A 22806-nucleotide genomic window follows, 5' to 3' on the forward strand; every position below is an offset into this window, starting at 1 on the left:
CCCTCCCTCCCTCCCTCCCTTCTTTCTTTCTTTCTTTCTTTCTTTCCTCCTTTCTTTCTTCCTTCCTTCTTTCTTTCCCCTTCCTTCTTCCTTCCTTCCTCCCTCCCTCCCTCCTTTATTCCTTCCTTCCTTCCTTTCTTCTTTCTTTCTCCCCACCCCACTTTTTTCTTTTCTGAGGTTTCTCTGTGTACCTCTGGCTGTCCTGGAACTCATGATGTAGACCAGGCTGGCCTTGAACTAAGATATCCACCTGCCTCTGCCTCCCGAATGCTGGGGAATGCATCAACATGGTGGTACGTTTTCTTTATTAATGATTGACGTGGGAGGGACCAGCACATTGTGGGCGGTGCCATTCCTGGGCTGGTGATGCTCAGTTTTATAAGAAAGCAGGCTGAGCAAGGCACGAGGAGCAAAGCGGTAAGCAGCTTTGCTCTATAGCCTCTGCATCAGCTCCTGCCTCTGACTTCCCGCAGTGATGGCTTCAGCTCACAGCTCACAGCCATCACTGTGGGTTGGCTAGGATAGCTAGGGACACTGTGCACTGTGGTTTCTTCAGCCCTTGAATGGAGAAACTCAGCTGCTTTCCATTAAAGCCCTAGTGTCACTGCAAGTGAAGATGGACCTCTGGGTCCTGTCTGCTAAACCTGTGATCCTCCACGGAGCTGCACTCCAGGTTCCCATAATCACCTGTCAGTTTCTTGTTGTTTTGTTTTGCTTTTACACAGGGTTTGATGTATCCCAGGCTGGCTTCAGTATAGCTGAGGATGACCTTAGACTATGGGTGTGGTGTGTGTGCATGGAGCCAGGGGACAGCCTAATGGCATTCTTCAGGCACCATCCTCCTTTTTAATATTTTTATTTATTTATATTTATTTCATTTGTTTTTGAGATGGGGTTTCTCTGCGTAGCCTTGGCTGATAGCTTTTATTTTTAAGCATTTATTATTACTACTACTACTTCTACTACTACTATTTTTTTTTTTTTTTGAGACAGGGTTTCCCTGTGTAGCTCTGGCTGTCCTGGAACTTGTTCTGTAGACCAGGCTGGCCTCAAACTCAGAGATTCGCTTACTTTTGCCTCTTGAGTGCTGGGATTAGAGACGTGCACCACCACCCAGCCCAAACACTTATTTATTTATTGTGTAGTTTGTGGGCAAGCCACACTGCATTTCTTGGGGTCAAAGGTCAACTTGAGCCGGTTCTGTCATTCCATTATGTGGTGTTGGAAGTGGGTAGACATTGAATTTAGGTCATCAGAGTTGGTGGCAAGTGCCCTTACCCATTGTCCCCTCCCTCCCTCCCTTTTTTGAGACAGGGTATTTCACTGCTCCTTTTGTCCTGCCTCCCCAGTGCTGGGATTACAGGTGATGGGTGCTGTGCCCCAAGCTCAAGTCCTCATGCACACACAGGCAACATTGCTCTGAGAGAATGATCTCCCCAGCCCCCCTTATGAGGAATTCTAGAATCAGGGAACACTGTATTCCATAAAACAGAATAAATGTTCCCAAAGCTGGAACGAAAGAAGGTGGCTTAACGGAAGAGGGAGGCGTGAAGAAAGTCAGAACCGAGACAGACAGGAGGGGCTAGGGAGCCTTGAAAACATGAGGGCCTGAGTTCCCATCCTTAGCTCCCTATCAAAAGCTGGCCGTGGTGGAACAAGGTAATATCTCAGCCCTGGGAGGTGCAGACAGGAGGATCCTCAGGGCTCACTGGGAAGCCAGCCTGCATGGATGGATGACCTCCTGGGTCAGTGAGAGACTCTGTCTCAAAACATAAGGTGGAGAGCGATCTAGGACCACCAGACATGCACCTCTGGCTTCCACAATACATGTATGCACACACACACACACACACACACACACAAATACATGAATGCATGCATATGCACGAATATGCACATATATGTATACAAACATGTGTCACACACATGCACACATACACGCACGTACACATTCAAACAGAGAGACATATCTACACAGACACACACATATGTACATGCATGTATACACTCACACACACAGACAGATCCACACAGCACACACACAGAGACACAGACACACGCACACACACACACACAGATACACACACACAGACACACCATACACACACACAGACAGATCCACATAGACACACCTACACAGATACAGACACATGCACAGATACACACACACACAGACACATACGTACACACACACACACATAGACAGATCCACACACACATACACAGATACAGACACACGCACAGATACACATACACAGATACACACAGACACACCATACACATACACACATAGACAGATACACACACACAGACACAAGCACACACAAACACACCATACACACACACACACACATAGACAGATACACACACACAGACACAGACACACACACGGTCATTTCCAAGTTTCTCTTGTACAGCTGGGACTGGGAACCACATAGGAAGATCCCCGATGATCATATCCTGCTGTTGCAGGCCCTTTTGTGTGCGGATTAAAGCAGAGCAATCTCTCCCATGATTTCCTGTGGAAACCGGCCTGCTTGGAAACTTTGGTTGTTGTTGCCAATCCCTGTTCTGGGAAGGCCGGACAAACAGTTTAATTTTAGCTCAGGGATGTGGAACCTTAGCTTAACTGACTCCATTTTGATTTTTAACCTTGTTTGAGCAAAAAAAAAATTTGTTTGTGTCAAATACGTGTCCAGGAGCTGGAGAGATGGCTCAGTGGTTAAGAACACTGGCTGCTCTGGCAGAGGACCTAAGTTTGGCCTGGTCTACAGAGTGAGTTCCAGGACAGCCAAGGCTACATAGAAAAACTCTGTCTCAAAAAACTAAAACCAAACAGGGGAGTGGCGGGGGGTTCACACTTTTTTATTGTTTGTTTGTTTGTTGTTTTTAGAGACAGGGTTTCCCTGTAGCTTTGGAACCTGTCCTGGAACTCACTCTAAATAAAGATCAGGCCTCGAACTCACAGAGAGTCCACCTGTCTCTGTCTCCTGAGTGCTGGGATTATAGGCGTGTGCCACCATCTCCCAGCAATGGTGGTGCATACCTTTGTTCCTAGCACTCGGGAGGCAGAGGCAGGCGGATTTCTATGAGTTTGAAGCCAGCCTGGTCTACAGAGTAAGTTCCAGGACAGCCAGAGATACACAGAGAAACCCTGTCTCGAAAAAACCAAAACAAAGAAACTACAAAGAGTAAAACTGCTTTGAGCCACATGTTGAGAATCGGGTGAGTGCGAACCTTTATTTCTGCTGTGGAAGTGCCCCAGATCTGGCCTTTCAAGTCCTAGATCTGTTTCATCTTCTAAGAAGGGACCGCCATCCTTGTTGTGTTTAAGTGATTTTATCTTATGTGCATTGGTGTTTTGCCTGCATGTATGTCTGTATGAGTGCCACATCTTAGAATTACAGACAGTTGTGAGCTGCCAGGTGGGTGCTGGGAATCAAACCCAGGTCCTCTAGAAGAGCAGTCAGTGCTCTTAACCACTGAGCCATCTCTCCAGCCCCTTTGTTGTTGAGGCAGGGTCTCCATGTATCCCAGGATGTCCTGGAATCCACTATGTCTCCACCACGCAAGTGCTGGGATTAAAGGTGCACACCACCACGCATGGCCTAACAACGAGGTTTTGCCTCTCTCCCGCCCCACCATACAGCAGCTCCGCATTCTTTCTGTTACACTTCGTCATGCTCAATCAGAAAAATTTGAAATCTGAAATACTCCTGAACTCAGAACATGTCAGACTCCAAATTTTCAGATCAGAGATGTCCATTAAGTAAAGTTTATAAAAAAAACAAACCCCCACAAATCCAAAACAAAACAAAACAACTCTCCACGTGGGAAATAAGTCTAGTTCTGAATCTTTTGGGTGAGGGATACTCAGCCTGCAATACTGTTTGATATTCTCTTCTGCTCTTATTTCCTTTATTCTTTTTGTAGTGCTGAGTCTCCAACCCAGAGTCTTGTACATGCAAAACACACAGCCACTAAGACACATCCCAAACAGGCAGTGCTTTAATTATTTTGATGTATGCGTAATGATGCCACCTCCTCCTCCTCTCTCTCTCTCTCTCCTCCTCTCCTCTCTCCTCCTCCTCTCCTCTCTCTCTCTCTCTCCTCCTCTCCTCTCTCTCGCCTCCTCTCCTTCTCCACTCCTCCTCTCCTCTCTCTCTCTCTCTCTCTCTCTCTCTCTCTCTCTCTCTCTGCATGTGCACATGGAGGACACAGGTTGAGGTTGACATTAACTAGCTTTCTGGATCATTCCCCATTTTACTGATTGGCACAGGGTCTTACAGACCCAGTAATCCACCCATCACTAGCACTGAGGTCACAAATATATGCCACCTCTTTATGTAGGGCCAGGGGTCGAGCTCAGGTCCTCATGCTTGTGTAGAAAGACCTTTACTGACTGAACCATCTCCCTAGCCCACTTTTGCAAATGCTTATTGAATACCTACTATATGTCCTACACTGTTATAGGTGTCAAAGATGCATCAGCTCTCCAAGCCGAGCCTCGTGGGTTCTCAAAGCTGTCTTCATGGGTTCATAGATATGTGCCACAGGAGGTTAGATAAAAGTAAGGATTCTGGGGAAAGGTCACTGCATTACCAAGAAGGTTCCCAGAAGAGGGAGGCCCTTGAAAAAGTCACATGTAAACAGACTCGAAGGACCTGAGAATTGAGCCTAGGAGAAGAGTGGTCTGGATAGCAAACACAGCATGGGCAAAGGCCCTGAGGCAGCCAGAGAAGGGAGGTCTGTAGGTTGGTGTGTGGGATTCAAGCACAAAGGGGCCAGGGCAGGATGGGACCTGTGGTATGGGCGACTCATGAGGGGCTGGGCCTAGAGGGATGAGGGACTGACTCTCTTGGGGACTGGTGTTAGCTTTTTTTTTTTTTTAATTCCTTTTTTAGAGACAGGATCTTGCTCTGTAACTCTGGCTGGCCTCAGAGTGGCAGCAATCCTCCTGCCTCCGCCTTCTGAGTGCTGACATTCCAGGTGCAGTCTGCCGTACCAGGCGGTCTGGTGATTGCTTGTGTGCTGCTAGCCGCCCCAGCCCTGAGACTGCATGTGGCTGAAAGGCAGCAATAGGTCTTAAGCCACCGGCTTGTCATCTGTGGATCACAGTGCCTCGAGCTGCACACAGCCTGTCTCCTCCTAGGCCTCAGAAGTCCCCTCTGTTAGACAGGAGGATGTGTCTGGTTGGCTTGGGGCTCCCCTGCCACGCAGTGAGCTGGGCCCCTCTGCCTGTCTCTGTCTCCAGCTAAGGTGGGGGCAGGGGGATGTTAGGTTGCAATGCACGTTTAGTGACAGCAGGAAACTTTCCCAGCTGCCTTTGCCCTTGGCCACAAACCCACGTGCTCTGGAAATATCCACTGCCCCCCTCCCTCAGTCTCACGGTCCAATGACTTCCCTTCCTACTTCTCCATTCCAAGGCGTGGGTGGGGGAGGCCGTCACGGACCTGTTTCCCGGGCAGACAGCCTGGGGAAGGGGGTAGTATGCCAATCCTGCGCATGCCTTCCACCGCGGCTGCCTGTCCCTCATGGCGTCTTGCCCAGAGTTGTGCCCAGGCGTCACAAACCGGGCTTTGTGTCTAAAGACAAAGAACTTGCTCTCACCCCTCACCTGTGCCCAAGACCTGTCAGCCCTGTCCCAGCCATGGCCTCAGACGCTGCCCTCTCCCTAGGAGGGGAGACTGACTGCTCTCACCCCTCACCTGTGCCCAAGACCTGCCAGCTGTGGCCTCAGATGCTGCCCTCTCCCTAGGAGGGGAGACTGACCCCTGGCAGGGCAGGCCTGGCACTGGGTATGAAGAAGGCGGTGAACAGGGCAGGACTAAGTTGCTGAAGGTCAGGACACCATCCCAGACACTTGGGAACAGAGAGTTGACAATCAGTGGAAGAAGGTCAAGGAAACACTCTGGCTCCTAGGGGCACTGACTTGTACCCATCAAGTGTGTTTTGAGTCAGCGTGCCAAGGGTGTGGGAGGTGGCATGAATCAGACATTGTCCCTGACATTTAGGCGATAAGGCTAGTGGGTGAACCACCACCAAACAAGCCATCAGGAAGCCAAGGTCATGAGTGTGGCCAGCAGGGCCTCGGGGTGGGGGTGGGGGCACAATGACAACAAGGGACTCCACAGGCCTCCCTGCCTCCCCACCCCTCTGCTGGGCTTTCCAGCTTCTGGGTGCCAAATGTCAGGAATTAGAAGAGAAAAACGTGGAAATATCAATTAACTGCTGATTTTTCTTTCTTTCTTTTTCTTTTCTTCTGGGTTTCGAGACAGGGTTTCTCTGTGGCTTGGGAGCCTGTCCTGGAACTAGCTCTGTAGACCAGGCTGGCCTCGAACTCACAGAGATCCGCCTGCTTCTGTCTCCCAAGTGCTGGAATTAAAGGCGTGCGCCACCACCGCCTGGCTTTTTTTCTCTCTTTCAAACAGCTTCTCGAGATGTAGCCCAGGCTAGCCACAAACTGATAGTCGCCCTGCTAAAAGATATTGTGTCAGACCCCTATAAATAAAAAAGAATGTCTGTGTGTGTGTGTGCGTGCGCGTGTGCATGTGCACTTGCCTGTACAAGCATCAGGTGTCTGCTTGTGTTTTTCTCCCTCTTATTTTTCTTGAGACAAAGCTCTTTTCATTGAGTCCAGAGCTCTTTGAGTCATTTAGACTGGGCTGGCCAGTGAGTCCTCGGGACCCACCTATCTCCCCCCCTACACCCCTCCCAGCACTGGGGTTCCAGGCAGGCTCAACTACAGCTGACTTTTTACAAGGGTGCTGGGGATGCCCACTCCTGTTTGGGCAGCACGCCCTTTTCCGGTCGAGCCAGCTCCCAGGCTGGAAACTCCTTTTTAATAGCTGTATATTGTTCCATTGGCCTGGCTGCTGAACTCTTTGGCCCCACCCTTCAGAAGCCTTACTCAACTGCACCACAAGTAGCTGAAGCTGAAGACATAGTAACTGGATGGGGGTGCGGGTGGATAGAAAGGCTTCCCTTGGGCGGGCAGGACTTGATGGCAAAGGCAAAATCTGGGTGGAGGAAAAACGTTTGTTTCTGTTTTGCTCACAATGTTGCCTGTAGCCTAGGCTGACCCAGAAGTTGTTACATAGCTGAGGTTATCCCTGAATTACAGCTTCTGCCTCCAACTTGCTGAGGTTACAGACCTGTAGCCTTCACACCCAACTTGGGAAAAACCTTCAGGGTGAATTCAGGAGTCCCAGACCCAGTGATAGGCTGGAAAAGGGACTTCACATCATAAACAGTCAGAATCTCAACTCTAGGATCCCAACGCTGGGGCAGTTGAGGCAAGAGTACTGTGAGTTCAAGATTAGCCTGGCCTTCATAGTGAGAGTCTATATCTCTAACCCAAACCTGAGCCCAATGTGTCGGCTGCCAGCTTCCCTGGAGTAAGTCTCCCCTTCACCGTTTGATGTGGGAAAGGTGGGCTTCCAAAGGTGGTTCAATCAGATCTCATGATCAAGGGAGTCCTCTGTGGTACTACTGACCTGCCTGCCTGGACCCCCATCGTGATGTTAGGGTAGGGATGCTCATCTCAGCGTCTGTGAGTTCCCCGGGCCCAGCAGAGCATGTCACACTTCCAGGGTGAGGTGGGGGTGTCAGCCAGATCTGAGCAGTGAAGCCTTCAGGGGCAGTCAGATCTCTGATCTTGGGATCTCTCTGTCTGGATTAAAAGAGCCAACCTCAAACCCCAGATTCCCCGAGATCTTCAATCCAGAACGAACACTTCCTTGTGCTAGCTGGAATGCAGCAGCATTCCCTCCATCCCTGGAATTCTGGGCTGGGCCTGGCACTCTACCTGCCTGACCTCGGGGTGAAGCCAGGTGAGGCTTCCAGGCTCCTGAGTGAGCTGGGATTCTCCATGAGGACCCTTACTCCTAGTGGGCCCTTGCTGGGTACCAGGTAGGCTGAAACCTACACTTCCTCTCTGCCCTCAAACCTCCAATGAGATGGGTGCTGTTAACAGGAAGACACGGAGGCATTGGGAGGGCAACTCACCTGTCTGAGAGCACCCATTGCTGGCATTCATAGCAAGACCCATTCTCTAAACTGTGAGCTGGCACCTTCTCCACCTAAGGCTTTATAAAATTTCTTTTGTTGTTGTTTTTTGAGACAGGGTTTCTCAGTGTAGCCTTGGCCGTCCTGGAACTCGCTCTGTAGACCAGGCTGGCCTCAAACTCGCAGAGATCTGCCTGCCTCTGCCTCCCAAGTGCTGGGATTAAAGGCATGTGCCACCATCACCCGGCAAGACTTTATTTATTTAGAGGCATAGCCCAGGCTGCCCTTGAATTCACCAAGTAGCCAAAGATGAGCTCACACTTCTAATCCTCCTGCCTGTCTTCCAAGGGCTGGTGTTAACAGCTGTGTGACATTGTGGGCTGGAGAAGAGGAGCGCAGGGCTCTAGGCACAGACTAGGCAAGCACTCTGCCAACTGACATTTTTTTTTTTTTTTTTTTTTTTAGGGATACAGTTTGTCTTTGTAACCCAGGCTAACCGGACTTCACGGTCCCCTGGCCTCAGCTTCCTGCGCTGGCATTGCAAGTGTGGGCTAGCATGCCTGGGCTTCACCTAAGTCTCTCTATGCCTGCTGTCTGCTGTCTGCAGCTGTCCATGCTAAACAATACAAAGAGCTGACAAGGACTGTGTGTTTGTCTTTGAGGCGATTGTGGGGTGTACCGTGAACGCTTACCATGTGCTTGGAATGTTTGGAACAGCTGGCCTCATACTGCCCATGTAAGGGTACATGATTGGGTCTCATGCTTATCTGATAGCTGCCAGGGCCTCCTCTCTCTGTCCTGGCTGGTGGCTCCCAGTGAGTCACACACCCTCCCTCTTGTCTTTTCTTCTTCGGTCCCTGGATAGGGGTTGTCTAGCAGGACTCTAGCCCCCTGTTGGTTTTAGTTTAGTTTCTTAGAACAGGAGATGACTGGTGGAGGGGGGTCATGTAGAATATTTAGAGAGTGTGGCCACTGTTCCAGAGGACCTGGTGTCAAGGGGGTGGGTGACAGAGCTGACTCCTTGGAGACCTAACTGGACCTGACAGCTCCCCCTGCCGGCCTGGAGTGGGGGCTTCCTGTTTAGCTTTGGAATATGGATTAATGATGGCTGTGTGACTGTTGTGCCATTATGTTATGGGAGTCAGGTTTCCATGAGGGTCCCTGAGGACTTGGATAACTTGTCTGGGGTCTCTGTAACTCCAGGGTTCAAGTATTCTAGGTAGAGGTGTCTTCTGCCCAGGTGTGTGTGTGGGGGGGGGGGGGGTACTGGGGAACCACACTGGGCACATGGCAAGTTTTCTTCCTCCTTAGAGAGATTGGAGTGATCGCTGCAGATGGTGGCAGGTGGTGGCAGAAATAGGGAGGATGCTGCAGCTCTGGACTCTGCCCTGGGTCACCCCTGGCATCCCTCTGAGGGTCTGGCTTCTTTGTTTTTCCCAGCAACCCACTGGGAGAGAATCCTAGGGTGCCCATACACTACCATCTGGGCTGGGTGCTGGTTGTGGGGTGGGACAGGGAGGGAATTCAGACCACTAGGCTGCTCCTGCTCCTGAGGCTGGGTAGGTGCTCCCGCGGCTGGGCATGTGCTCCTGGAGCTAGATAGGTGCTGCAGGGACTGGGAAGGTCCTCCAGGGGCTAGGCAGGTGCTCCCAGGGTTGAGCAGGTACTACAAGGACTGTGCAGATGTTCCTGGGGCTGGGCAGGTGCTCCCAGGGCTGGGGAGGTGCTCCTGGGGCTGGGAAGGTGCTCCTGGGGCCGGGCAGGTGCTCCCAGGGCTGGGCAGGTGCTCCCAGGGTTGAGCAGGTACTACAGGGACTGTGCAGATGCTCCCAGGGTTGGGTAGGCACTACAGGGACCGGGCAGATGCTCCCAGTCCTGCCAGTCTGGGCAGTGTCAGGTGACCTCATTCTGCACTCCCATGGGTGCCCGCCCCAAGACTGCCAGGCCAGCTGCACAAGGCCCTTGCCAGCCTTTCTAAACACTCTCCAGTTAGGTAAGCCGCAGACTCCAGGAGGAAGGAAACTGCCGTGTCTACCCTGGGACAAGTCTCCTGTTCAATTGAACTCATTTAAAGCTTGCAAAAGCAGAAAGCATTTTGGGAACAGAGCAAAGAGGAAAAAGAGCTTTGTTTGGGGTGGAAGGGCATCCTGAAAGCCTTGCCAGGAGATGTGGCATTTAAGTCACACCTGGAGGAACAACAGTAACAATACTGAATACCTCGTGCCTACCCCTGCTCTGTCACCCGTATAGGAGTATCTCACTTAATCCTCTCTAAACCCTGTGAATGAGACACGTGTCACCCTCACTGAACAGACGAGAAAACCAAACCAAGGTACGGAGAGGTTGAGTGACTCATCCAAGACCACACAGCTACCAAATCCACCAAATGGCAGAGTCAGAATTCAAACCCAGGAAGGAGACTTCTGGCAAGTGACCCCACCTCTTAGAACCCCAGTTTTTTGTTTTGTTTTTGCCCCCCCCCTTTTGTTGTTGTTTTTAATCCACAGATGGAGGGCATACACGGCAGAGTTGCTGAGGGCTCGGAACTGAGATAATCCCGACAAAAGGCTCAGGCCGTGCCTGGCACATGGTTAACTAGTTCGAGGATTGCAGATGGTTCTTATCGTGTCGCCCTGGCAGTGTTATCTCCGCGCCTCCCCTCCCCCTGCGGCCGCGCGGCTTCCTCCCCCGCAGTGGCAGCCGGTGACGTGAGAGCCTCCGCTGGCACTCTCCGGGTTTAATTGGAGCCCATGCAAGGGGTATGTTCGAGGCCCCTCCCTCCACTCGCATCAGACCCCCAGGGAGTGTGCGCCGCCTGCCGCCCAGCTCGGGTACTGTTCCGGGACCCCGAAGCTGGTGCTGGGTGGCAGGTGGCAGAGGTGGCAGAGGCAAAGAGAGGTGCTGGGTTGGGGCCGGGTGGGAGACACCGGGATTCTTGGAGGGCCCGATACCAGCTCAGTAGTAGCCCACCGCTCTGCCTGACTGCCCGCGACCCCTGCCCCCTACCCCAAAGCTGCCTGGGGTCCCCAGCTGGGTGCAGCGGGCTGGGGTGCCAGCAGGGGGCGCTCGAGTAGGACTCACGGCGGGCGGGGCAGTTGCGGGAGGGGCGGGATCGGGAGGGACCTCCCAAGCTGCAGACACGAGGCTCAACCTGCCCGTAGGGAGCGCAGCACACGGCTACCTGTAGCTCGGGACGTATGCCCCCTCCCGGGATCCAGCACTTCTTCTCCCTGCCAGCCTCACATCCAGCCTGGTCACACCCCGGATTCGGACCAGTGGTAGCCTAGGGACAGCGCGCCGGGCCCGGAGCTGGTGATATGTAGGGTCACCTCCTGGTCCAGCTTTGGAACCTTGGCAGACTCCTTGCTTGGAAAGTTTGGGACTGTGCGCCATGGCCAAGAGCGGCTCGTTGAGTATTCGCGTGGTGGAGGGACGGGCACTGCCCGCCAAGGATGTGTGAGTCCCGGGGTGCCCACTGGGGTGCGTGGAAGGGTTGTGGGGGCCTCTGTCTAGGACCCACTGTTGGGGATCAGCTCTCTCTGTCCTGTGAGAGGGGGGCACCCACGCTTAGCAGGTGCCGCGCCCTGCTCCCCTGGGGAAGGAAGGTGTCTTTGTTCTAGGATGTCCCTAAGTAGGTCTTCCAGAGCCGGAGAAGGGACCTCTGGACGGGTCCTCTTAGAGCCGAGAAGGGGGGCCGATGATCCCTTTCTTAGCTAGAGCAGGTGCTGGAGGTGGGGCTTCTCCGGGCGGGGCTCCCCAGAGATCACCAATAGAGCCCCAGAGACTGTGGTCCAGATGGACCCCAAGATTTTGCGTGCCTCAGAGGTGTTTAGGTTGCACTCTAACACGGAACCTCGAGTCCCCCAGTCTTTTACCTGCAAACCTATGGTGGGCTGTTTTGGGTCCCCAACTGATGGGGCTGGGGGCGCTGGGTTCCTCTGCCCCGTTCTTGGCTCTGCTTCTCCAGGGCTGAATCAGCAAGTGCTGACTCAGCAGAACGGAGTGGGTGGGGGAGCGGGTTCCCCCTCCTGCTTGGTCCAGAGCCAAAAGGGGCTCTGAAGGTGCCAGCACCTGAGACAGGTTCTGCCATCCTTGGTAGGAGGCGGGCTGAGTGACCTTGAACCTGCCTTTTGCTGGCCCTTGGTGTCCCATCTGGGTAGTGTAGAACTGGAAGGAGATCAAACTGTTGCTTGATCCCGTGTCCAGCAGAGCAGGTGGAGGACACTGGCTAGGGGGTCAGCTGTGGAGAGGTGAGCAGACAGGGGGCCCAGAGTTCTTCTTTGCTTGGGTGGAAGTCCCAACTACCCAAGCTGCAGAGTCTGCATCCCCTCCCTTTGATTTTGGGAACCTCCTTGTCCTCCAGTACTGCAGCTGTATCTAGAAGGGAGCTGTTTAGAGTAATCTTAATGCCCTAGCTCCCTCATCCGCTACCATAAATAAATACACACCTGAAGTAAATGCAGGGAGCGATGACACCAGCGTGATCAACATGTCTCCGAGCGTTAGGGATTACAGAACTGTGGGACAGGAATGGAGACCTGGCACTTGCTGGCTGGCTGAAGGGACTCTTGCCTCACTGAACTCTGGTTCACCAGCTCTCCACCAGTCTTGGGAGAGAGTTATGAGCTAGTGGCAGATATTACCACGGGGCTAGCATACAGGCTCAAGGGTTCCCTGCTTCTTCTGGAAGGGGCTTTAGGTTTTCATTTTTCATCTTACCCCCTTTCCTACAGTTTTCTGGCCAAGGTAGCTCTGGGTTGAGCCATGCCTCAGAGCAAGGCTGAGGAGGTATCACTGTGCCCCCACTGGATACCCTGCCTCAGTTTCTCTAGTGGACAGCTCCCTTTCCTGAAACAGATCTTCTCAGAATAAGCTGGGGTCCCCTTGTCTGAGAGTGGGGTGTTAGCTGGGGTGTTGTCTCATTTCTCCTTCTAAAGGCAGAAGTCCTAGATTCAGCCTGACACTCGAGATTAAGGGGGTGGCCAACTGTGCCCGTCATCACTGAGGGCTTACCATGCACATGGATCATATTTAACACTTTGTGTGTGCCAACTGGTTTTTCTGTTTTACAAATGGAGAAACTGAGGATCAGAGAGGCAGCCGTGGCCGTAAGATCACATGCATGAACACCAGCTTCCATGTATGAACCAAGCAGGGAAGTGATGGCTGAGGGTCATGAGGCCATGGGAGAGGCCAGGAGTCTGGAGAGACCAGGGCCTGGGAGAGGCCAGCCCTGCCTGCCACCCTGGCCCCTACTTGATAGGAGCCTGATAAGGCCATGTGCGTCATGGCCCAGAAGTACATGTGTTGACCCTTACTCCCTTGAGGGACCTGGAGTTAGCCAGGTTTCTTGAGAAAGGCTGTATCTCCAAGCCTGCATGCTAACCGATTACAGTCAGTCTGGGCCACGTCTACACTGGGGAAGCTGAAGAATGAGGTGGAAAAATCTTGGAGGGAAACTGAGGCATAGGGAACGATTCAGCCAGCCAGCCAAAAGCCCAGGTTGCAGCCAACATCCCTGTTCCCTGTGACTGAGTGACAGGTGACCGGGAGAAGGCAGCTGGAGGAGCAGAGGGGACATGGCTAGGAGACTCGAGCTGAATTTACGTCTATACCATCCACCCCACCCTCCTCCAGAGCCTGTGCTCCGCACATCCATTTATCCTGAACCTTTCCTGCAGGAACAGCCTCAGACCTGTGGAGAAGTAGGTACAGCCAGCAACCCAAGGAGGTTACAGTTCAGGGGCTGTAGGAAGGGAGAGGCAGACACAAACACACGGTTAAACTGATCTCTCTCTCTCTCTCTCTCTCTCTCTCTCTCTCTCTCCTATCCTCTATCTATCTATCTATCTATCTATCTATCTATCTATCTATCTATCTGAGCCATATTCTCACTTTCTGCCCAGGCTGACCTTGAACTCCTGGGTTCAGGCAAATTTTCTGCCTCAGCCTCCAGGGAGCTGGGACTGTAGGTGTGGCCCATCTCAAAGGGCTTGGAGGGTCATTTTAAACGGTGGCAGTGAGAGACAGCCTTTCCAAGAAGATGGCTTTGGGAGTGAGGCAATGGAGACCCAGGTGGGCAGCCTGGAGTTTACTGGTGGCTACTATCATAAAGGGGAGGTGACCTGGGATTTACTGGTGACTCTTATTATAAAGGGGAGGTAGGCGGGGCTGCCTTTGATTGGCCTAGGGCCCAGGGTTTTGTGAGGGGGAAATAGCACTTGTCTTTTGGGATTTGCTTTTGTTTGTTTTTTCCTGCTGGGCATGGGACCCAGGGTTTGAACACGGTCGGCAAACACTTTACCACTGAGCCCCTATTCAGCCCTATACCCATCTCTATGGGTTCAGTTTTGAGGTCCTGGACCCTGGTGTATGCCTGCAAGTCTTTCCTGCTGGGGATGGGGGTCAGGGCAGGCTGAGGAGCACAGTGTTTAGCTCAGAAGTTGACATTAGGGTCCTGTCTGTATCGGGGAGCTCAGGGTAACCCACGATCCCTCCTCCACACCTCTCTTTGACCCTCTCCTGCCCCCTCTTGTGTGGCTGGGTGAGTGTTAATGTCTGTTGGAGTCATAGTAACGAAACCAAAGTCCTAGAGCAGGATGGTCATGCAAGCTTATACTGCCTGTGGGTGGCAGGTGACTGGTCCAGGCAGCAATGATACAACCTGCTGCTGCTCCCTAAGGGCTTGCCTTTTTGTAGGAGTTGTTGTGTGATCCAGTGTAAGTCCCCTTCCCTCTCTGGGCCTCACCCTGCCTAGCATTTAGGCTCCCAACAGAGTTGCACCTTCCAACAGCTTCCTTGACCCCCTCTTCCCACAGGTCTGGGAGCAGTGACCCCTATTGCCTGGTGAAAGTCGATGACGAGGTTGTGGCCAGGTGCGTAGTCAGCACGGGGTGGGGTCAGGAGGGGTTGTCTTTCAGGCTTCAAGGAGGCTACATTAGCCCTGGCCTCTTGGGTAAAACCCTGCAGCCTGTGTCAAGTGGCCAATATCCTGTCTGGGAACCTGTGATATCTCTGGCTCCCTGGGGCTGACTCAGCCACCACCAAAGGCCTGTTGGCGGGGGGAGTGTGGGCATCTCATGCTTGGCTAGTTTGGCTGACTCCGGGCCTCTGGGTGCTGCGGGTGTCTGGGTGTATCGTATTCACACCAATGTTCAAGTGGGAATGTGTGTGTGTGTATGTGTGTATGTGTGTGTGCACATGTGCGTACCAGCCTGCTCATCTGGGGTGCCACAGAACTGGTGTGACCACGTGTGAGCGTCTATGTGGGTGTACAAGTCCACAGGACTTCCATGCATACCAGAGATGTGTGTGTGTCTCAGGTGTGAGCGCAAAGGAGGATGTGTGGATATCTGTGGGCGCTGAGTCCTGATGGGATATCAGCTGAGCTAGGCTTCTCTTCCCCCTCAGGTCAAGGAACAGCTCTCAGCCCCTGTAGACCTGAGGGGGTGGTGGGCGGGTGGCTGAAGCCTTGGTTTCTATGGAGACAAGATTCAGGATGCTCCTGGCACTAGTTCTGGTCCAGATGGACTGGGAACTGGGGGTGGGGAGCCCCTAGGAAGGCTGACCCCTCCCATGGCTCCCTCTGTGTTTGCCCTGGTAGAAGATACTAACCCCCAAGCCCCGGACTGGCTTTCTGTACGCCTCCAAGGCAGCTCTTCTCCCTTCTCTGGGCTGCACAGAACCAACAGAAGGAAGCAAGCTTTGCATGCTGGGCTTGACTGGGACTTCACTGGGCAGTGTAAAGTCTTTGTTCCTGGGAGCAGCCATGGTGGGGGCCCTGTCAAGGTGCCAGGCCCAGATGTGGGACATATGTACGTGTGCCTGTGTCCAACTTTTTTTTTTAATATTTATTTATTATGTATACAATATTCTGTCTGTGTGTATGTCTGCAGGCCAGAAGAGGGCACCAGACCTCATTACAGATGGTTGTGAGCCACCATGTGGTTGCTGGGAATTGAACTCAGGACCTTTGGAAGATCAGGCGATGCTCTTTACCACTGAGCCATCTCTCCAGCCCCCTGTGTCCAACTTTGACTTGACCCTAGCGTCCCCTGACTTTCTGGGTGCCGTGAAGCCCCGAGTGTTCTGACTGGCCCTGCTCACGCTTGCCTTTACACATGTGGTTCCAGCCATCTGGGATGCTCATCTTCCCTGGCCGGTTCTCTTTCACCTGATTAATTTGCCTGGGGAGCCCTGCACTCTTCCCAGGCATCACTGAGTTCACCCCAATCATAGATGATGTCTGCAGTTTGGGTAGCGGGTAGAGAGGGAACGCATGAACGTAGCACTAGGTATTGGTGACTGGTGGGTTCTGTGTTGCTATGTAAGCATGTCTTTGTGTCTATCTGGGATACTGTGTCTATATTTACAAACAGGTTTCTAGATGTTTTTGAGGTTGTTCGTGTGTATCTGTGTCTCTGGCTTCCTTGGCCTGTCTAGGTGTGTTTCTCTGATTGTATGTGTGTATATGTTTCCATGGGTCTCTCTGTGTGGGTTTTGGTCTACTTGTGAACCTCTTCAGTTGTGTCTTGGGGACATGCCTATGTGCATGTGTGCCTGCCTGCATGCATACACATTTAGACTCCCTGCAGCCGTACCTGCATTTGTCTGCATCTCTGGCACGTGTGCCCATTGGGTCCGGGTGTGCTTCTCTGTCTGAGCTCATGGGTCTGAGTGCAGTTGCTGTATTCCTGGGATGGGGGTGTGTGTAGCTTCTAGGAGCGTGTGCACGGCTACGTCTGTCATGTTTGTGTGTGTGTGTGCCTCTAACTTTGTTTGTGGGGATCCCCAGGTCACCCACTGTATGAGGCACTAGCCCAGCACCCCTCTTGCAGGACAGCTACCATTTGGAGGAGCTTGAGCCCCTTTTGGGGGGAGGAGTACACTGTGCACCTGCCGTTGGACTTCCATCACCTGGCCTTCTACGTGCTGGATGAGGACACTGTTGGGTGTGTGGTGGGTGTGTGGGGTGTGCATGGGGATCCCAAGTCACACGCCAATCTACACACCAAGAAGAAGTGTGCTGCCTCCAACCCCCAACACTTGTCCCCGCGGCTCTACGGGAGAGTGCTGGCCCTGGTCTGACCTTCTCCTACCACCTTCCCACAGACACGACGATACCATTGGGAAGATCTCCCTGAGCAAGGAGGCCATCACAGCTGACCCTCGAGGTGAGCAGATCCTGACTGGAGGGAGAGAAAAAGATGATCTGACCTACAGGGGCCTTGCAAGGGCTGAGGGAGTGGGGCTGAGGGAGTGGCCGAAGAGCCTGAAGGGGGAAGATTCCCCCTCCTTTTTTCATTTTTTTTTTTCAAGACAGAGTTTCTCTGTGTAGCAGCTCTGGTTGCCATGGAACTTGCTTTGTAGACCAGGCTGGCATTGAACTCACAGAGATCCACCTACCTCTGCCTCCCAAGTGCTGGGATTAAAGGCGTGTGCCACCACTGCCCGGTGGATGTGTCTTTTGTATCCTGTCTCTTTAATTTGTAGTTCAGTTCATTTATGGAGCAGCTAATTCGTTTTCTCAGACCTGGGGTCCAGCAGCTTCAGTTTCGTCTTTTTGAGACAGGCTCTCTCAATCAAGCCCTAGATAGTCTCCAAGCTGTGACTCCCGTTCCTCAGTTTTCCTCATGTAGGTGTTCCCATGCGCACTCTCATGCCTGGCTGCGGCCAGTCTCCTCATGTCCTCCCCGGCACTTTATGTTTGCCTGATGTATGCTTGCGATGAACCAGGGTCTCGCAAGCGCTCTGCCTCTAAGCTGCACCCCATCCCTGCAGTGCTTTTATTTACATGAAAAGTAAGAAGAATAGTGGGGCCTGCCCCACTGCCACACTGTGAGTGTGTGCCAAGCCCTCCTCTTAGGTGGGGACCTTTATTCCCTTACGTGTCAGTGCTGAGGGCCACAGGGTTCAGTGGTTTGCTTGTGGTCACAAAGGTTTTGTGACAGCCAGGACGTGGGATTAAGGTTGTTTGGGTCCAGGGTTTGAGCTTGCCATGTGGCACTCTGTGTGTGTGTGTGTGTGTGTGTGTGTGTGTGTGTGAGAGAGAGAGAGAGAGAGAGAGAGAGAGAGAGAGAGAGCTTGTGATCGTGGGTTTTCTCAGCCCACGGTAGCCTGTTACACTCATTTTTCCTTAGTTGCCTTTTTCCCACCTCATCGTGTATTTGTAAATTTGGATTTATTTTTATTTTATATGCACGAGCGTTTTGCATGCTTGTCTGCAAGTGCACCACATGTATGCAGTGCCTGTAGAGGCCAGAAAAGGGCACTGGATCCCTTGGAACTGGAACTGGAGTTACAGAAGGCTGTGAGTCACCCTGTGGGTGCTGGGAACCCAACCCAGAGCTTCTGGAAGAGCAGAGGACGTGAGCTGTCTCTCCAGCCCCCTTCACTGTGTACTTTGAGACAAGGTACCCCAGGCTGGCGGTAATGCCTGACAGTCCAGTCTCAGCCTCCCAGTATTGGACTGGCAGGCATTTGCTGCTGTCCCTAGCAGCCAGAGTGTTCCTTTTAGACCTTTCGGACTTCAGTGCTCCTGAGTTCTGCAATCACTGCATTCTGCTGTAATGTCCCATCGTGCTCTTCGCTGGTTCCCTGGTGAAGCATCTGGGGTGTGGGCAGTGTGTTCCCAGCTCAAGCAGTTGCAGTGAGCAGCCCTGTACTTATTCATGGTGTCACACGTTCAGGGCCCCGCCAGTCAGAGAGACTCCTGGAAGTTTATGCACTGAATCAAACCATACATTCTTGCATGTATTCTTTTTATTACATCACAGACCCCATGAGTTTCCAGAGCCAAAAGAAAGGGCGCCTGTGGGTGCTGGGCAGGGGGGACACTGTCCTCATCTTGGTGGGGTGGAGGGAGACCACATACACATCTTACCGCTGGGAATGCCAGCAAGGAGAGTGATAGCGATGAAAGTGACTTCCCAAGCTGGATTTGGTGGGGCATGCCTGTCATCACAGCATTCAGGAGGCTAGCCTGGGCTACAGAGTGAGACCTCACTTCCTCCTCCTCCTCCTCCTCCTCCTCCTCCTCCTCCTCCTCCTCCTCCTCAGTGCTGGGATCAAACCAGTGGCTCCATCACTGAGTGCAAACTGCATGTTTGCTAGTTACTGCATTAGAGCTGCAGGGGCTGCAGAGATGGTTCAGCAATGACGAGCGAGCCCTGTTCTAGAGGTGAGAGGTCAGTGCTCAGCACCCACGTGTGGCTCAGAAAGGTCTGTAATTCCAGTGTCAGAGATTCTGATCCTGGGCTTTCTTCTGGCGGCAGAAGGGAGCCACCGACGGGTGTTTGTTTGTTTGTGCGTTTGGGACAGGGTCTCATAGTGTAGCCCTGGTTGGAATTCAGGACTTTTCTTTTCCTGTGACTCTGATAGAGGTGACTTAAGGGAGGGAGTTCAGAGTTCATTGTGGCAGGGAAATCGCGGCATCAGGAGCTGAGGGAGCTGGTTACATCCAATCAGGAAGCAGAGAGCAATGACATCTGGGGCTCCCCTCTATTTCATCTTGTAGGGGCCAGGATTCCAGCCTAGGGAATGGTTCTGCCCACATTACGATGGTGTACCAGTTAAGTAATCAAGAAAATCCCCAGCCGGGCGGTGGTGGCGCACGCCTTTAATCCCAGCACTCGGGAGGCAGAGGCAGGCGGATCTCTGTGAGTTCGAGACCAGCCTGGTCTACAAGAGCTAGTGCCAGGACAGGCTCCAAAGCCACAGAGAAACCCTGTCTCAAAAAAAAAAAAACCAAAAAAAAAAAAAAATCCCCCACGGGTGTCCTCAGGGGCTAACCTTGATCCAGCCAATCCTTCCCAGGTGTGCCTGGAGGGCTATCTTCCAGGTGATTTTGGAGTCTGTCAAATTTGTAACACTAGCCACAGTTACAAGTGCTTTGAAAAGTCAGATGTTTGAAGACATAAAAGGGCAAGAGGAGGTTAAAGTGTAGAGCCAGGCATGGTGGCCTTGGTGCTGGCCGCTGGTTGCACTCAGGAGGTGGAGGTGGGAGGAACAGGAGTTCTGGTCTAGCCTGGGATACATAATGAGACCCTGTATGGAAACAAAGGGGAAGGAATGATGTTTGCCAAGAGAGATTGGGCTGCGTTGGGTCCACAAGTCAATAAGCAATACATTCAAAATGTGATGGAAGGTGTGTGTGTGTGTGTGTTTGTGTGTGTGTTTCAGTTTCCTCCTCTGACATAGGGCTGATCACAGACCGAACCTGAGGTCCCGCATGAGAAACCGCCGCTTCGTGCATGGTTGTTATCAGTGGCAGTTCTGAGCTGACACAAAGCCTGCTTCCTAAACACCGTGTGTGCTCTTCAGGGATTGACAGCTGGATCAACCTGAGCCGAGTGGATCCAGATGCCGAGGTACAGGGCGAGGTCTACCTGGCTGTGCAGCTGCTGGAGGATGCTCGGGGTCGATGCCTCCGCTGCCACGTGAGACAGGCCAGGTATTCTTGCTCTGGGGGAGGTGTGGGAGGCTCTGAAAATGAGCAAGGAGGCTACGGATGTGGCTTGCCTGGTGCGCACAGGTCCTGGATTCTATCTGCAGCACCACATAAACTGTGTGTGGTGGTTCACATGTCTAATCCCAGCACTCGGGTTGGGAGCAGGTGGATTTCTGTGAGTTCAACAGTCTCTCTATGTAGACCAGGCTGGCTTTGAACTCACAGAGATCCTCCTGCATCTGCCTCTCAAATGCTGGAATTAAATGCTTTGGCCACTACAGTTGTCAAAAACAAGATCTTAACCCAGAGGTAGATGAGTATGTGTGGGTAGATGATTGTGTATGGAGGTAGATGAGTGTGTGGAGGTAGATGAGTGTGTGGAGGTAGATGAGTGTGTGGAGGTAGATGAGTGTGTGTGGGTAGATGAGTGTGTGTGTGGGTAGATGAGTGTGTATGGAGGTAGATGAGTGTGTGTGGAGGTAGATGAGTGTGTGTGGAGGGAGATGAGTGTGTGTGGAGGTAGATGAGTGTGTATGGAGGTAGATGAGTGTGTGGGTAGATGAGTGTGTATGGAGGTAGATGAGTGTGTGTGGAGGTAGATGAGTGTGTGTGGAGGTAGATGAGTTTGTATGGAGGTAGATGAGTGTGTATGGAGGTAGATGAGTGTGTGGGTAGATGAGTGTGTATGGAGGTAGATGAGTGTGTGTGGAGGTAGATGAGTGTGTATGGAGGTAGATGAGTGTGTATGGAGGCAGATGAGTGTGTATGGAGGTAGATGAGTGTGTGGGTAGATGAGTGTGTATGGAGGTAGATGAGTGTGTGTGGGTAGATGAGTGTGTATGGAGGTAGATGAGTGTGTATGGAGCTAAATCACTTGCCACTAAAGCCTGATGACCTGAGTTTGATCCCTGGAACCCATAGCGGAATGAGAAAACCAACTCTTGAAAATTGTCTGTGACCCCCCGCATATGTACATAAACACGTAATCACACACACACTAATGCATACGATTAAACAAACAGACACATACATTGTCATAGACACACACAGTCACAGACAGACATACATATACACATAGTCAGACATGCAGCCACAGCCACACACAGAGACAGAGAGATACACACACACATCATACATACAAAGACACCTTTACTTCTTGGGCAAAGTCTTAATCATTGGCTCCCTGAAGGCAGGTGGCCTCAAGCGAGATGGATCTAGGAGGATGACTTCAGGCAGTGTGTCCAAGGGATGGGGGACAAAATAAACCTCGTGGCCTGAGACTGGTGACCTACCAACTTTGCTTGTACGACTGACCAAGAACCTCACTTTTACAGAAGATCCCAGGGTCAATTCTTATTGGCTCCACCTGGGGTCACACTGGGGTCTTATGGGATGGGGGGGGGGGTGATGGAGGAGAGCCTGAAGGAAGTCAACAGACACAGAATCCGTAAAACCCAGAGGCAGCCTCGTCTGTCTTCCCTCTGCCTCCCTCCCTCTGTCTCCAGCCGCCTTCAGCTCCTCAGTCCCCCCTCACATCCTTCAGCTTCTCTATCCTCTTCTTCCTCTCGACATCCTGCCTTCCTGTCCCCCGCCTCCCCCCCCCCCCCCCCGGGGAACCTTCACTCTTAGGTTCTGCCCGCACATATTAAGGACAATCTGTGTTTCTAGCTTGCTGTGTGACCATAAGACCCTTTCTTGCCCTCTCTGAACTTCTCCTGACAGCTCTGGATTCAGGTCTCAGCCTTGGCCCCAGCTGGATATGGGAGAAGCATGGATGAGGAATGGCTCAAGAAGGAAGGGAACCAGAAAACAGATTGTGTTTCGGGGTCTGAGCTCAGCTTTTCTGCCCATGACCCCCTCCCCAGACACTAGGCTGTACAGGATCCTTGCATGCAGGAGAGGGACCGATTGCTGTCGCTTAGCAACTGTGTTGGTTCCTAGGAAACCAAAGACTTTGGATGCCCAGCAAGGCTGGGAAGCAAGCGGGAGGAAGAAACAGCCCCTGGTGGTGGTGGGGTGTTCCTGGATTTGGGGGCCTGCTAGAAGGGGGATGGGGAAGCTGACTCAGGTGAGGCTTCGAGTTGTCATGGTAACCACAGGCAGGATGTCTGTATCTCCTGCTTTTTCTTTGTTCCCAAGCAAGGTGTGGGCATGTGTGTTTGTTGAATGAATAAGTGAGCTGAGCCAAGTGCTACACTAAGTAACTTTTCTGTGTCATCTCGTTGGACCGTTGGCCCTGTGAACTTGGTCTGTTTTTGTCCTTCTTTTCTGGACTAAGCCTCAGGAAGGGGAGGGGACTTTTTCTAATGCCACCCAGCAGGGTCAGGTTTTGAATTCATGCCTGTAGCTTC

The 22806-nt window shown here is 52.4% G+C and overlaps 1 protein-coding gene across 3 annotated transcripts in view; it reads left to right on the plus strand.

Annotated features, from left to right (window-relative positions):
- The first annotated feature begins 10863 nt into the window (after positions 1 to 10863).
- The window catches only part of Rasal1 (RAS protein activator like 1), a 30390-nt gene continuing 18447 nt past the window's right edge, over positions 10864 to 22806 (plus strand). Inside the window, exons 1-6 of one of the 3 annotated variants that reach the window (XM_041648145.1) lie at positions 10864 to 10905; positions 11245 to 11463; positions 14826 to 14882; positions 16845 to 16958; positions 17119 to 17180; positions 20329 to 20458. In XM_041648145.1, coding sequence (XP_041504079.1) covers positions 11399 to 11463; positions 14826 to 14882; positions 16845 to 16958; positions 17119 to 17180; positions 20329 to 20458 — 428 coding nt within the window. In that variant the 5' untranslated portion in view covers positions 10864 to 10905; positions 11245 to 11398. Of the gene's footprint in view, positions 10906 to 10945; positions 11464 to 14825; positions 14883 to 16844; positions 16959 to 17118; positions 17181 to 20328; positions 20459 to 22806 lie in introns of those variants that run through there. The other 2 variants (XM_041648146.1, XM_041648144.1) reach the window with 2 other exon arrangements.

This window comes from Microtus oregoni, unplaced genomic scaffold (assembly GCF_018167655.1).
Source record: "Microtus oregoni isolate MIOR12 unplaced genomic scaffold, Mior012 000003F_ref0000135, whole genome shotgun sequence".
Taxonomy (NCBI): domain Eukaryota; kingdom Metazoa; phylum Chordata; class Mammalia; order Rodentia; family Cricetidae; genus Microtus; species Microtus oregoni.